The sequence below is a fragment of the Daldinia caldariorum genome, assembly GCF_022478825.1.
Source record: "Daldinia caldariorum strain CBS 122874 unplaced genomic scaffold F4812scaffold_6, whole genome shotgun sequence".
Classification (NCBI taxonomy): Eukaryota; Fungi; Ascomycota; class Sordariomycetes; order Xylariales; family Hypoxylaceae; genus Daldinia; species Daldinia caldariorum.
Window position 1 is genome coordinate 1,398,847 of NW_025953042.1, and position 13,849 is coordinate 1,412,695.

The 13,849-nt window shown below is 47.7% G+C and overlaps 6 protein-coding genes and 1 non-coding gene across 7 annotated transcripts; 3 read left to right on the top strand and 4 right to left on the bottom strand.

The window, feature by feature from the left end:
• The first annotated feature begins 1 nt into the window (after position 1).
• On the top strand, positions 2–2,456 carry F4812DRAFT_425331 (3-deoxy-7-phosphoheptulonate synthase). The gene is made up of 4 exons (XM_047933922.1): positions 2–217; positions 496–688; positions 914–1,693; positions 1,747–2,456. Exons 2-4 carry the CDS (start codon positions 643–645, stop codon positions 2,064–2,066), a joined length of 1,146 nt encoding a protein of 381 aa, XP_047791287.1. The 5' UTR covers positions 2–217; positions 496–642; the 3' UTR covers positions 2,067–2,456.
• On the bottom strand, positions 2,340–3,400 carry F4812DRAFT_353244 (uncharacterized protein). The gene is made up of 2 exons (XM_047931749.1): positions 3,129–3,400; positions 2,340–3,050 (listed from the first exon to the last, which is right to left on the bottom strand). Exons 1-2 carry the CDS (start codon positions 3,190–3,192, stop codon positions 2,593–2,595), a joined length of 522 nt encoding a protein of 173 aa, XP_047791288.1. The 5' UTR covers positions 3,193–3,400; the 3' UTR covers positions 2,340–2,592.
• A 174-nt stretch (positions 3,401–3,574) lies between these two features.
• F4812DRAFT_425336 (ribosomal subunit 39S-domain-containing protein) lies at positions 3,575–5,081 on the top strand. The gene is made up of 2 exons (XM_047933923.1): positions 3,575–4,558; positions 4,640–5,081. The coding sequence occupies exons 1-2, from the start codon at positions 3,704–3,706 to the stop codon at positions 4,967–4,969; spliced, it is 1,185 nt and encodes a 394-aa protein (XP_047791289.1). The 5' UTR covers positions 3,575–3,703; the 3' UTR covers positions 4,970–5,081.
• Positions 5,082–5,294: 213 nt separating this feature from the next.
• Positions 5,295–7,325, bottom strand: F4812DRAFT_353320 (Thioesterase/thiol ester dehydrase-isomerase). The gene is made up of 3 exons (XM_047931750.1): positions 6,653–7,325; positions 5,663–6,597; positions 5,295–5,530 (listed from the first exon to the last, which is right to left on the bottom strand). The coding sequence occupies exons 1-3, from the start codon at positions 7,012–7,014 to the stop codon at positions 5,394–5,396; spliced, it is 1,434 nt and encodes a 477-aa protein (XP_047791290.1). The 5' UTR covers positions 7,015–7,325; the 3' UTR covers positions 5,295–5,393.
• An 83-nt stretch (positions 7,326–7,408) lies between these two features.
• F4812DRAFT_t70 lies at positions 7,409–7,530 on the bottom strand. Its single transcript has one exon. It is a non-coding gene; the product is annotated as a tRNA-Lys (tRNA).
• Positions 7,531–8,804: 1,274 nt separating this feature from the next.
• Positions 8,805–10,414, top strand: F4812DRAFT_425342 (putative 60S ribosomal protein L13). Its single transcript, XM_047933924.1, has 6 exons — positions 8,805–8,841; positions 8,897–9,137; positions 9,245–9,278; positions 9,399–9,445; positions 9,516–9,674; positions 9,789–10,414. The coding sequence occupies exons 2-6, from the start codon at positions 9,135–9,137 to the stop codon at positions 10,188–10,190; spliced, it is 645 nt and encodes a 214-aa protein (XP_047791291.1). The 5' UTR covers positions 8,805–8,841; positions 8,897–9,134; the 3' UTR covers positions 10,191–10,414.
• F4812DRAFT_425345 (armadillo-type protein) lies at positions 10,415–13,090 on the bottom strand. The gene is made up of 5 exons (XM_047933925.1): positions 12,714–13,090; positions 12,483–12,614; positions 12,307–12,426; positions 12,109–12,246; positions 10,415–12,012 (listed from the first exon to the last, which is right to left on the bottom strand). The coding sequence occupies exons 1-5, from the start codon at positions 12,877–12,879 to the stop codon at positions 10,598–10,600; spliced, it is 1,971 nt and encodes a 656-aa protein (XP_047791292.1). The 5' UTR covers positions 12,880–13,090; the 3' UTR covers positions 10,415–10,597.
• Between the last annotated feature and the right edge of the window lie 759 nt (positions 13,091–13,849).

Genomic DNA, 13,849 nt, shown 5'->3' on the forward strand with positions numbered 1-13,849 from the left:
TAAAACACCCCACCTTCACCTTGCGAACATTGAAACTGGGACACACAATATTGCAACAACGTCGTACCTTGGACCTACCTAATCTCTTTACATTCCTAGGTACTAATTAATTGGCTAGAATTCTTCATTGGTTCAAACACCTTTCCATATTCAAGTTTCTGGTGTTAGGGATCGTAACCGTACCTGGGATAGTAGTTTCCCACTCTCTTCGCCTTGCGTAAGTTAGCGTCGACATCTTCATTTTCAGCTTTAACTTTTCTTTTTTCTTTTTTCACATCAGCTCACCAAACAAAAACGGTTAACCAATTCCAACATTTGGTTTCAATAATATCCGGATTTTGACTCAAAGAGCTTTGGAAATAAGGACCTAAGAGGTTAGGACAAGGAACAAAAAAAAAAACCATTACGAGAAACATTTGCATTCCCTTTCATCAAATTTTCATCCTGGGGTTTCTAAAGAGTCTGACTCATCTCAAACCGTCGGTTCTTATACAGCACACAACGCAACTATCCGTTGCTCGGATTGCCCGCAGCAAACAGCACTTATTACGTCCCTCGATACTCGGGTGCTTATCCATTCATCGCTCGACCAACCGAGTTTTCTTACATACATCCAAGCACTCTGCTCACCCATCCACCACGATGCCAGGTGTTGATATGGCGCCCCTTGTGGCCGACGACATGAGAGGTATGTTAGACAATAAGCAAACACCAATCTTTAATTTACCAGATTTGCGTCATTACACCCGTCCCGCTTCCCATCGTCACTCTTATATTCAGATCTTGAGTGCCTCACTCGCGTGCAACTCGAAAACCTCTAATCCCCTCCTAACTGAGTCATAACCACTCGAGCATCGTTTGTGTTACGGACTATAGAAGAGTGAAAACATGCTAATCTACTTGGAAACTGTAGTCCTGGGACAGGACCCTCTCATCCCACCGGCTTTGCTTATCTCTGAGATCCCCATGACCGATGCTTCGTTGCAGACGGTCGTTAAGGGTCGAAGAGATGCGGTTTCTATTATTATGGGCCGCAACGACCGCCTCTTGGTCGTTGTTGGGCCCTGCTCTATCCACGATCCGGCCATGGCGCATGAGTACGCTCAGCGTCTCAAGAAGCTTTCCGAGAAGCTGTCAAATGATTTATGCATCATCATGCGTGCTTACCTCGAGAAGCCGCGGACAACCGTAGGCTGGAAGGGTCTTATTAATGATCCCGATATCGACAACAGCTTCAAGATCAACAAGGGTCTCCGTATATCTCGGCAGATGTTCAGCGACCTGACTAACACCGGTGTACCCATCGCCAGTGAGATGTTGGATACCATCTCTCCACAGTTCTTGGCAGACTTCATCTCCGTCGGTGCCATTGGTGCTCGCACCACAGAGTCGCAACTGCACCGTGAACTAGCGTCTGGCCTCTCATTCCCCATCGGTTTCAAGAACGGCACTGACGGCAACTTAAACGTGGCTATCGATGCTATCGGAGCTGCGGCTTCCAAGCATCACTTTATGGGTGTGACCAAGCAGGGTCTAGCGGCCATCACACGAACCAAGGGCAATGAGCACGGCTTCGTCATCCTCAGAGGCGGGAGCAAGGGTACTAATTATGACAAGGAGAGCATCCAAAATGCCAAAGAAACCTTGATTAAGAAGGGACAGAAGCTGGCTATTATGGTTGATTGCTCACACGGTAAGCCATGTTCGCGTCTCACGACGCCTAGTCTTTTACTAACAGTGAGACAGGAAACTCGAACAAAGACCACCGAAACCAACCCAAGGTTGCTAAGGTCATCGGCGACCAACTGCGAGAAGGCGAAAAAGCCATCATTGGTGTTATGATCGAGTCCAACATCAACGAGGGCAACCAGAAAGTCCCACCGGAGGGGCCGTCAGGGTTGAAAAAGGGCATCAGCATTACTGACGCTTGCATCGATTGGGATAGCACAGTCGAAGTCCTTGAAGATCTCGCGGCTGCAGTCCGGGCTCGCAGAGAGAAGAATGGATCGCCGAATACCAATGGCAGCGAACAAGAGCCCAAAACCACTCTTATTGAAGAAGAATAGGCATTCCCGATGGGAATGCATTGTATTGGCTTGTGAGCATCATTGATTTTGGGCGCGTCAAAAGTTGGTACCTGGCTCGGAGTGATTTCAGTTGTGATAAAAAGAAGTGGACCTGACCTATATATGAGGATTGATGATTATCGAGGAGGTAAGGTATCGGGAAAATCAACTCAACAATCTAGCAACTTGAATGGGAAAGCATCCCCACCCAAAAGAAGAAGAAGAAAAAAAAGAGTAGGCGTTAATAGACGAAATTCCAAAATTAGAAGGACACTTGGTTTTTTAGTGCTCAGTAGATAGATCATACTGAGCTTGCAGTATGGCGAGAGCTTCAACATGTACGCCAATGGTTGTAAATTAGACCCAATGTAGTCAGTAACAGAACACAATCATTATCTCCGTATGGCTCTTCTAGAACTGCCCTAAACGCCATTCGCAACGCCATTCGCAACGCCGCAATCTCAATATTTTGGACCAAGAACTCCCCCTTCCCCACCCATTCCGTTATATCGACGACGGTTGTCTTTCACCTATTTAGTCGCTGTGTATCATGATTGCCTACTGGCATATATATGCCCCTATCCTGGGCGGAATCTCGCCCTCTGCCTCCTATGCCGGAGCTGCCTAATCCTAGGGCGGCAGCTTTCTTCCCTTCGCGCAGTTCGACAACTCTTTTAGCAGCCGCCCATCCCAGCAAGCTCGTAGTACCTAGGATGAAACCCCATACGATGATTTGGTCCTTACGGCTGTCGCGCTGAAAGCAGGTGGTGAGGACGTCAGTTTCCTCGGCATCCTTGCAGATGGGGAGATGCTGCGAAAGGCAGAAAGCTCGGGTGCATTGGGTGCAGGAGGCCGAGGCGGCGCGCTTTCGGAGGCGCTGGGACGCAGGGTGTTCGGGGTTGCCGAAGGAAGAATCGCCTTGCGGACCGAGCTGTATTAAAGTGCTATTCTTGAAACAGGTGCATTTACAGAATGTCGGCGCGGCTGTGAGTAAAACGGGAGGAGTTAGAATGAATAACATGGTAGGGTATAAACTAAGTTATCAAGTGAGGTTCAACTTACATGCGGCGGCGACGTAGGAGACGAAGACTCCTATGAAGAGGATATAGAGATGAAGCCGCATCATGTCGCGATCATCAAATGCCCACTGAATGAAGATTTGGAGTCGCGGCCAGCTGAAATTAACTATGCGCAGCCCATTTGGATACTGCAATTGCTAATGTGTTGAAATACCAACAAACATGTAATAGGGTGGAAGTATGTACATGTGATGAAGGAGCACATGGATCCGCGCGCTGATAAGGCGGTTAGTGTATTGTGTTGTACGGATTACATGTACCTAACATACGGTACATCAAAGGTGGAAGCTGCCAAGCCAAGCCAGGGGTATGAGATGTACCTGTGGCTTGAAGCCCCCGACCCGCCAACCCCACATACATAGTACATGTACCTAGTAGCCCCACGAACATTAATATGTGTATTGTACATCGGTACTTAGGGAGGTTTTGCGGCTAAAAGCATCGCGGACCGAAAAAAGTTCACGGCTTTTACGAAACTTCAATCTACGATCTGAATCTGGGGGTATCGTATCCTCTTTGCCGGACAACCTCCCTCATATCTTACCTCAATTGGTCACAATGAAGCGGATACCACGATTAAGGCGACCCTCCGGTCTGCTTATATCAACAACATATTCTCCAATCGCTCCTCTAGTCGGCCAATGCACGCCTGCATCTCAGACCATCTCGAATTCGCATCGTAGGCCGATACCTACGACTCTTCAACGTTCATCATCCCTCCGATTCTACTCGACTGATAAACAGCCGATTACACAGAGCCAAAGTCCTACCCCTATTGTCGAAGAAGTACCAAAAGAAGAGGTTGAGGTTGCATCGCTGGCCGAAGAGGAGGTATACGAACCGGAAAGTTTTACTCCGACGCAGTGGCAGACGTATGTTCCACCACCTCGGCGTAGCTATGCCGAGCGGTTAGACGATATTTCAGATCCAACCTACGTACCCGCGTTAACGGCAGATGGCTTGGAATCGGTCGGTGGGTTACGAAACTGGTGGGACAAACCGGGCAATTGGACGGCCGATTTCGTCGGTTTCAAGCCGCTGAACTCCGTTCTTGACCCCGCCGTCCTCGAAACTTCGGTACGGCGTGCCGTTATAGAGGCGTTTGCGCTGAAGCAAGCGGGGAGAGAAGACGAACTAGTGAAAGCATGGCCGATAGCTGGGGAAGACGAATTACATCGTCTTCTGAGTGTGGAGATCAGCGTAGCACCTGACGGTGCTGTGTCGCTGACTGGAGATGTATCTGCAGTCTTAGACTCGCTAGTCCAAAAGAGCGAGTCTACTGTGAGCGAGGAGTCTGTTGGAGAAAGCACAAGCGTGCCGGTGCCCTCAGCAGAACAAGCCCAGAAGTACAAGGGCGCGTGGGGTCATGGATGGAAGGCCGTGTCTCTGTCGGATCCTCGGATCAAGTTCGCTGTAAGTCGTGCCATGTTGAAGTTCCTATATTGTCCATATAAGTAAAGATATCTAAATATAAAACTAACGCGGCAACCCCAGATCACGAAGCGGATTTTCCAGCTCACTGGCCACCTGGTTCACGACCACCAGCTATCTAGCATTACAGATGTCCGGTCACTGATCCACACGGTGCAAAAGCCTCCCAAGCCCAAGACCCTGACTGAGGAGATCCAAGAACGCCGGCAGGATCTTGTGCAGATCCCCAACGTGTCCTTCGCGACGAAGCGCATTACGCGCGGCGACAGGGAGAAGGCGGTTGGAAGATTCAAGCTCATAGAAGAGGAACTCAAGAAGAGAGATTTGCCTCTCGTGGGCCACGGCTTTGTAAGCAAGAACAAGGAGATGTCGCGGTTCAGGGGCGGAGTCTAGTATCCATGCGAGACGCTATGTACCAATATGTCGAAATGCGGTATTTGTCAACTCTAGCCTTGTACATACATATAGAACCAACAATACGATATGGCGTTCGACTAATGCAAATATAACTTGTGACGTGTTCCTTATACCCTGCCCTATTGAGAAACAAGCCCGGCTTCGAATGGTTGGCAAAAAGCGTGACAGTGACTAGTAGAGCAGTCCGTCGTCTACCAATCATAAGTTACAAACAAATTACATCAGTGTTTGTAAACATCTGAATATGTTTAACTCAATGAGAGCGCATTTACATGTATGTTTATATATATCCACCGGTCTGGTCTCGTCTATTCTCTCCCTCTGTCTTCTAAGACTTCTATAGTATATAATATATATCTAGCAACTCCGTCGGTAGAAGTCGACTAGGCCAACCTTAGGTTCATTCCGTAAGATTGACATTCTCTGATAATCGCCGCTCTTGGAGTTTTACGTCCGCATGCTCCTGCTGATCCTCTACGTCTGCCAGTTGCACTCTTCTCCTCGCGTCGATGTACATCATATACTCTTCGTATGTATCTAAAATATTGATTTAGTTATGAATCTATAAGCAAGCTTTAAAAAAAGAGAAAAAAAAAAGGGGGGGGGGAACCAGATGATCTGAACTATGCATGATGTGATGGACAATGGATAGCAAAATTTTATACGTACGTGGTAGAACCTTGACGTCCCTGGGAACCGAGAAGGTATAGTTAAATTGGCCAGTAGGCTTTGCGTTCCCATGCTCGACGTCCCTCACTTTGCTATCTACCCTGACATGCAACCGCGTCACGGGGTTCTCCGAGTCCCTCCGACGGGGCTCGCTGCCATCCTCCTCCAGAACCGGCGGGTCCGTATATACGATAGTCGCAGTTAGATACAGGACGCTACCAACCGGCACCGGGTTCCGGAAGGTACACGGGTCGGCGCTAATAAACGTCGGGCGCGCGTGCGCAAAACTTGCCGCGCAGCAGAATGCTAGCTCAAACGTCTGCTTTAGGTGGAAGCCGCCGAAGATCATGGTCTGATGTCGGTTGCGATATTGCGGCTGCATGATAGACGCGGTCGAGAGTTGTGTCTTCGACATGGCGATCACGTTGCTAGGCTGCCGGAGAGGATTGTTCGGGTCATGGTATGCTAGTTGTCTTAACCAGATCTTGTGAATCAGAGCCGACTCGGGGTCGTTGGGTTCCGTCTCAAGCAACGAAGTCTTGAGCTTCTGCTTGTTGGCTAGGGCTTTAGCCTCCCCGGCCTTGAAGATGTTTTCTTCCTCGGGAGTCGTGTACTCCAGGCGCGGTACATTGACCGGTTTCTTCGTTCTGGGATCCAAGGCTACCATAGTGAAGGTGCATGTTAGCAGTACGTCCTCCGGCCTGCTGGGCTCGCCTTCGTCCCTGGCCCTGGCGACCTGGCAGGTGATCTCCACGCTGCTTCGCCCTGACGCGTAGGTTACTTGCCCGCTGTATTCGAGATCGCATATCTCTGTTAGCGGGTGGGCGATGGTGATCCTGTCCAACGCAGCAGTGACGACAGTGACTCCAGGTCCAGTATGTTTATACACGATGATGCCCGATAGAGCATCAAGATCCATGAATATTGTGCCTAACCTAACCTAGAGTCTTAGTCAGACATATCAGCAGATTAGAGAGGCGGGCTAAAGACCTTATGTGACCGGATGAGTTGATGTAGGTGTCACTAAGCCAAGGATCACGACCAAGAGGAAGTACGACACGATGATAGCTATCGCTCATCTTTTTCGGGCTTAGATCGCGTTCCTTTGACCGAGCCTCATCAGATGCTATATCTTTTCCTTCTTGCTGTAGCTTCCACGCCTCTATCCACGGCATCGGCAGGCGGTTATCTGTGAGACCGCGAAATACTCCATCTGTACGAAGGTAAGCCGTTCCATGTAGACATCTCCTGAATTGGAAACGAGCTGCGGCCAATGCAACGCACGTATCTGACACGCTGGATTTAGAGGCCTGAGCTACGAGGCGTCTAATTGGTATATTCTTGGAAATCATGACCGAAAAAAAAGAAAAGACAAAAAGTACCTAAACATGTGCATTTAAATGTAGGTAGGTACATTAATAAAAATGTATCGGTATAGATCGGTGATGCAACAAAACAAGACGTAGCCTTATTGATAAGTAGGCGGCCTATCGGTACAGCAATTACGGGACAGAAACCGAGGCACCTCACCCCCCCTTTCCGTGTGGTGGACCACAAGAGCCCGACTTTAGGAAAGTGCTTATGTAACCCCTAAGCTTTACCCGAAGTACCAAGGTTAGCCTTCCGTTTTTTTAATAAGTCTTTCCATCTACATCCCTCCCAAAACATCCCGTCCCTTCTAAACATCCGTCCGTCATAAAGTCGGGCAAAGTCGGGCCAAGTCGGGCCATTTGGTAAAAGTTTAAGCGCCTCAGGCGGGGGTCGAACCCGCAACCTTGGGATTACTTAGAATCTAGGAGAATGAATTATTTCCAATTTTCCAGGTTTTTGTAAAAGTCCCACGCTCTAGCCAATTGAGCTACCGAGGCGTATTTATTCTGTTGTGGGAGGGACGAAATCGCATCCGACGTTGACCATTGGATGGATTGTTGGGATGACGGTCGTCTTGCTACCAATAAAGATATTTTTTGGTCTTCTATTTTTTTTTAGTAAAGCTTCCCTGCTGCTGCACGACACATCACATGAAACTTTAATATTACCTACCTAGATAGATAAGATAAGTTGCACCTTAGGCTTACTATGTAAGGTTGCGACTTGCAAGATGATAGATGATGTGCCGAACGCGGCCAGCCGTTGTTTCGATAGATCGATATGAAGGAATCTGATTGTTTCTGTGATAAAGCCTAGTAGGCGAGGCAAAATATTAATGGACTGCCTCACTTCGAATGCAAATAAGTATTTCAATTCTCGAAGCCCATCGTCTCTCGCCAATGCCTTCAGGTATTCATTCATACCGTGTCGGATTCGGGTAGGCAGATGATAACCAGACTGCTTCCACTGGCTCCATGATTCAGCTGAGAAAGAAGTTTACGAGAGAGGGCGAGGAACCATAGTCGATATCCAGTACCTAATGAAATTGAAATACCTATTTTGATATCCACCTCGACTTACTATGTATGCCATTATCTAACAGTAATATGGCACCGTCAGCATGGCCGCAAAGTCATGGACTGCTTACCTTTCCCTATTTTATTAATCACATAGTCACTATTCTTGCCTACTAGAATGCGTCGGTTATAGAAATAAGGATTATAGAGACCACGGTGTCTGAGTTCAACAGCAAAAAAACATTCCGACTACACGTGAACGAGTCGAATTACGGAACATGACAACCCAGATGTCTATTTGTGGTTACCAGGACGGCGACCTATCAAAGCCCCGGACTGCTGAGCCAGATTATGACTGTCGCCTTGATGCTTCGAATTACTTATGGGGTTCCTGTCCTACGACTGTATGGGCCCCTGGAGATAGTGGACTAGCTGGAGCTTGCGTGGATGGAGCAGGTTGTTCTGTGACGTGTGGATATATAAGACATACATCCATTAGCACAATCTACTGGTAAGTTGGTTTTTCTTCTCAAGGGTGTGCTGTCCGACATATTAACGACTGCTCCCATTGTACCTCAATGAGCGAGTATAACTGGTTTTGGCTTGGGTAATTTTATGGAAGAATCTCGATGGTTTTGGGTTTTGAATAATTTATGATAGGTAATGTTTCAATTTATGAAGTCAAGGGCGTTGTAGTAAGGAGAGAATATGTTGTTGGAACATTTTTCAAAAGGTGAAGGTTTAAGTGTTCACAGGTTGTGTCATTGCGTACAGTATGGTGATTTAGATAAACTGTGCTTTCATTAGTCATCAACTTAGGGCCTTACATGTACATGTAGGTAGGTACTTCAGCCTCAAGAACTTCAAAAAGTTTTAAGCCACTTCCCTCTTCGCACAAACAAACGCACGCCCCACTAAAAAATTGTAGGGTTTTCTAGCCCTCCAAAAATTTTGCCGAAAGTGCGGGTTGGGTTCAAGCCGCAACCTCTGGGAAATTCTCGTGCCTCTAATCTGGAGAACTGAGACGACTTGTGATAGACGACCATTCATTCCACAACCAACCCCCTTGATCGCAATCAGTCACAATGGTGAGTAATGACCTCTAATGAGACCTCTAATGATAGATATCATCGCGATATCTGTTTTGAAGCCATTTTTCGAAAAGCATTAATCGCTAATAACCATTGAAATATAGGCGATCAAGCACAACAACCAGATCCCACACAACCGTACGTCCAATCGAATCCATTCCCAGAACACGAATCGATCCAATTGCACTCCCCAATAATAAAAATTACAAGATTTAAAAATAGTTTAAAAACAGTAAAAATTGACTATTTATCTTGTAGATTTCCGAAAGGATTGGCAGCGCCGGGTCCGAACCCACTTCGACCAGGTATGAAGACGAGAGTCCCTTCGAAACCGAAAATCATGCAGATATTAACATGAAAAAAAACAAACTATAGCCAACTCAGAAGATCCGCCGCCGCTCTCTTCGTCGTGCTAAGGCTGCTGCCGTTGCTCCCCGACCTGTCGACAAGTTGAGACCCGTTGTTCGATGCCCTACCATCAAGTACAACCGCCGCGTTCGCGCTGGACGTGGTTTCACTCTGGCTGAGCTGAAGGTACTTATCCCAATCGAAAACACGCTGCGCAATCTACCATTAGATCCCCGTCCTCCGACAACCGCCATCTCGAATTCTTTATTTTGGATCCCGTTATTCTAACAACCAATACAGGAAGCCGGTATCCCTCGCCTCGTGGCCCCTACCGTCGGTATTGCCGTCGACTACCGCCGACAGAACCTTAGCGAGGAGTCTCTCGCTGCCAACGTCGCCCGCCTTAAGGCTTACAAGGAGCGATTGATCGTCTTCCCCCGCAAGGGTGCTAAGCACCCTAAGGCCGGTGACACCAAGGACATCGACCTCAGCAACACCGAGACCGTTTCTGTCGTCAATGCTTCCCTGCCCATCGTCCACGTGGCCGAGGGTATTTCAGAGATCAAGAAGAGCGATCTGCCCAAGCCGATCGAGGGTGGTGCCTACGCGAAGCTCCGCAAGGCAAGGAGCGAAGCCAGACTACAGGGTATACGGGAGAAGCGAGCCAGAGACAAGGCCGAGGCTGAGGCTAACAAGAAATAAGATGGAGGTCTCTTACGGGAGTATGGACGGCATCATTAGGGTTCTGCTTTCGTTGTGTTGTTGGACGGTCACGGCGGGTTGGCTTGCGGTTCCTGTGTAGCCAGGAGAGAAACAAAAATATCATCGTTCTCTCGTCACACAATACAGGCCGAAGCATTATTGCATCTTCCGGTTTGCTCTAGGTCGTTCTCAATGGAAAAATGAATGGACATACTCTCTGTTGCCTTTTGAAGCATCGCGTGACATGAAGCTATGAACTAGGACGCTAGGCACAAAAAATAATACAAAAATAAATGCTGATGCTTAAATAGGAAAATTCCACGTAAACGGCTATTTGTATATATCGGATTTTTTTATGTTCTGAACGCTTTGCCGTCTAGCGTTAACCAGCCATATTTGACGCAATTTCACTGATCAGCTGCGGATTCGGTCTCCTTCCTATCGCCAAGCACCAGCTCTCCGCCCGTTTTCAGCATCTCGACGAATTCATCCCTTGCCTCAGAGGGAAGCTCATCCGGACCACTCTTCGCTAGCTCGGCGATCAATACTAGCGCATTTTCCCGGTCCATCTTAGTCGCGGCTTTCTTTGGATCTACTTGCTGCGGTTCTAGCTGGCCTATCGCCGAGAGATCTAGACCGGTTTCTGCGGGTGGTTTGTCGCTTGCCTCACGCTCGCCTGCAACAGCCGCGGCGAGAAGATCTTTTAGTTCAGGATGCTGCAGTATAGCCTGTTTTACGATAGCGAGCCCCTCGGCGGAGCGCGACATGAGTGCGAGTACGAACCATAGGTCCGAGCGTAGAACGGGGAATTTGCTTTGTAGACCGAGATATAATAGCGTGTCTATCAAGGTGGGATGTTTGTCGTAGAAATCCCGTAGGAGTGCGCGAGCTTCTTCTTCGGAAGCGGACGAAAGGGATGATTCGGAGAGGAGTGCTGATCCGGCCGGCTTGTCGGAGTGCAGGACGCGGCAGGCGCAGGCTACGGCGCGGGCCGTTTCCATCTTGGTAGGTTCCTGGTCGGCTTTGCGGTGAAGGTCTATTAACTGTTGTATAAGCGTCTTGTCTTGCGTGCCTGAGGTCACGCAAACACTCCGCACATTTTCGGGACATTTGACGAGAAGAATGCGCGCGAGGGACACGGCATCGAATTGGACTTGCGGCTGCGTGTCGAGAGTCCATATTCGAGGTAGAGCACTGGAGTCCAATAGGCCCGCACTGCCTAGGATGGCCTTATTGCTCGCAGGGATAGATAAATTCTTCAAGAAGCTGAGAACGCAATGCAGTAATTGGACATCTGTTTCCGAGTCCGAGGATATGATGGGGATCAGAGACTTGTGCACCGATAACTCCTGCACGAAGGCGATACTTTGAGCGTCAGTACGGGCGATGTTACCGAAGGCCAAACAAGCCGCGGTTTGAAGCTCTGCGCTATGAGATGAAGAAATCCATCCGAGTAACAGACCAGCTACGGGACCGTCCAGGGGGCATAAAGAGGCAAACTGAGGATGAGCAGATAGGTCTGCCCAGGTTTTGGTGTACATGGATTGCACCTGCGCAAGTTGCACTTGTTCATCAGTATCGTCGAGGCCAAAGACAGAAGCACCCTCGACAGCTCTTTGGAAAGCTGTTATGAACACTTCAACAGCACCAGGGGTATCGAGGAAGCTGCCTTGAAGCTTCTCATGAGAAAGATATGCTAATGCGGCTGAGGACAGCCCCAGGAAACCGTCGAAATCTGGAAACCCTGGCTCGGAAGTATCTAAGCTTGCCTGAGACAGGAGGATGTATGGTGCCTGGGGGTTTATTAAGTCGGGCTCGAATTCTTGTAGTCTGTTAATATAATAACATTTATACTTGGTTCTGATAGGGGTTTTCTATATAAGAGAAATAAAAAAGGAACATATGGGGATGCCTTTACCTTGAGCTACCGCCATTTCCAGTAATTTATAGATGATGTTCAGGTGTGGCGATGCCTTCTCTTGCAGTGGCCGCGTATGAATGAGGTCGATTAGGTAAATGCCCAGGTGGGCTTTAGAAGCCGCTGCCTGAGCGGGTTCTTGTAGTTATCACATCAGTAACGGTCTATGCCTCTAGTTGATACCTATTTCATTCTCACCGTAATCAACACATATATTGTATAGAACCGGAATAGCGAATCGGAGTAGGGAATCATGTGTCAGAAGTTTAACCAGCTGAGTGAGGCAACCCGAGTCGACGACTCGTTGTCGGTTCTCGTCTAGGTCCAGTAAGTATATAAAGATTGGAACCCTTGAGAACTAAGAGTATACGGACTTTGATCTGCGCAAGAGTTTCCTGTTACTCGGAGAGCTTGCGCTACCAGATCTGGGTCTAACTCATCCTCCTTGATTAAACTCAAAAAAAAGTCCAGCAGACCAGATCTGCCAAGCGGGATTCTCCATTTCTCTAGAATATGCGAGTGTTAGTTAAGGCATGATGATGTATGTAAGTGAAGACTATACAGAGCCTTATATGGGCCTTTTATGAAAGTGGAATCCTGTTCACCTTCTCGACTACCATTACCGACCTGCTCTGCTAAGGTCTGAAGCTCCGAAGATTTAGTTTCTTGTAATTTCTCCGCAGTACTGAGAAGCTGCTTCAGCGCTTGGACCCTAGATTCCTCATCTTCGGGAATGTTCTCAAACAGATTTTGGACTTCGTTAGGCGTCATGATCTCGGGCACATCACAGGTCAAATTCCGATTATATGAGAAAATAAATAAATAAATTGCGAAGAGAAATGGTTAGACAGAAATTGCGAGTAAGCCTTAAACGTAATTTTGAAGATAATCACAATTTACAAGAGAAGGTGAGGTTAGGTACATAGTAGAAACAACTCGTAAAAGTCGAGGTTCGACTTGCGATTAGTTACGTAAACTTATCTTTTAGATCCCAGGGGCCAGAAGGACCTCAGTCACTTCCAAATTCTCACTAATCGGCTTCCGATCCGGCTGAAGTTTAGCTGAGGCTCTATGCCATTTTACAGCGGGGTTATCCACTAATAATTGGGTAGCGGGACGACGCGTCAGGATTTTTCTTCCCTTTTCCTTTGGCGCGTCCAACAATTCATTCAAGTCAGAGTATTTTGAACACCCTACCTTTTTTTTTCTTTTTTTTCCTAAACAACAATTAGGAGTATATTGGTTGGAAGAAAACAACTACTTTACGCGATTCAGGGGTAGACGAATAATGGATATGACAACCAGGTCAGAAAATAAGTACCTAACGTGGCAGGCAAGTTTATACAGATTCATTTTTAGGTGAAGTATTTAAGATCCCAAGGCATGACCTTAGCTTCACCAATTTAATTCAGGGCACATGGTTCCGTTTAGTTGATCTCTACTACTTCAACGTCTAAGGGAGAAAAAAAAGGAAGGAAAAAAAACACGCCACCATCGCATATTCCCAGAGCATCTACTCTGTCTCATGGTCGCGGCCGTGTAGTATGAAAACCACAGATTTATCAAGATGTGTCGTATCAAGTTGCACCGGCAACTGACACTACAGCAATCTAATAGATAGGTGACTGAGACCGTTACGTCAGGACAACGCAATCCAGAAGACCAGTTGCATCACGGCAGAGGACAAGCACAGGCGTTCCGACGTTATTATTCTGTTTGGAAAGCCTAGTGACTGCCTGCT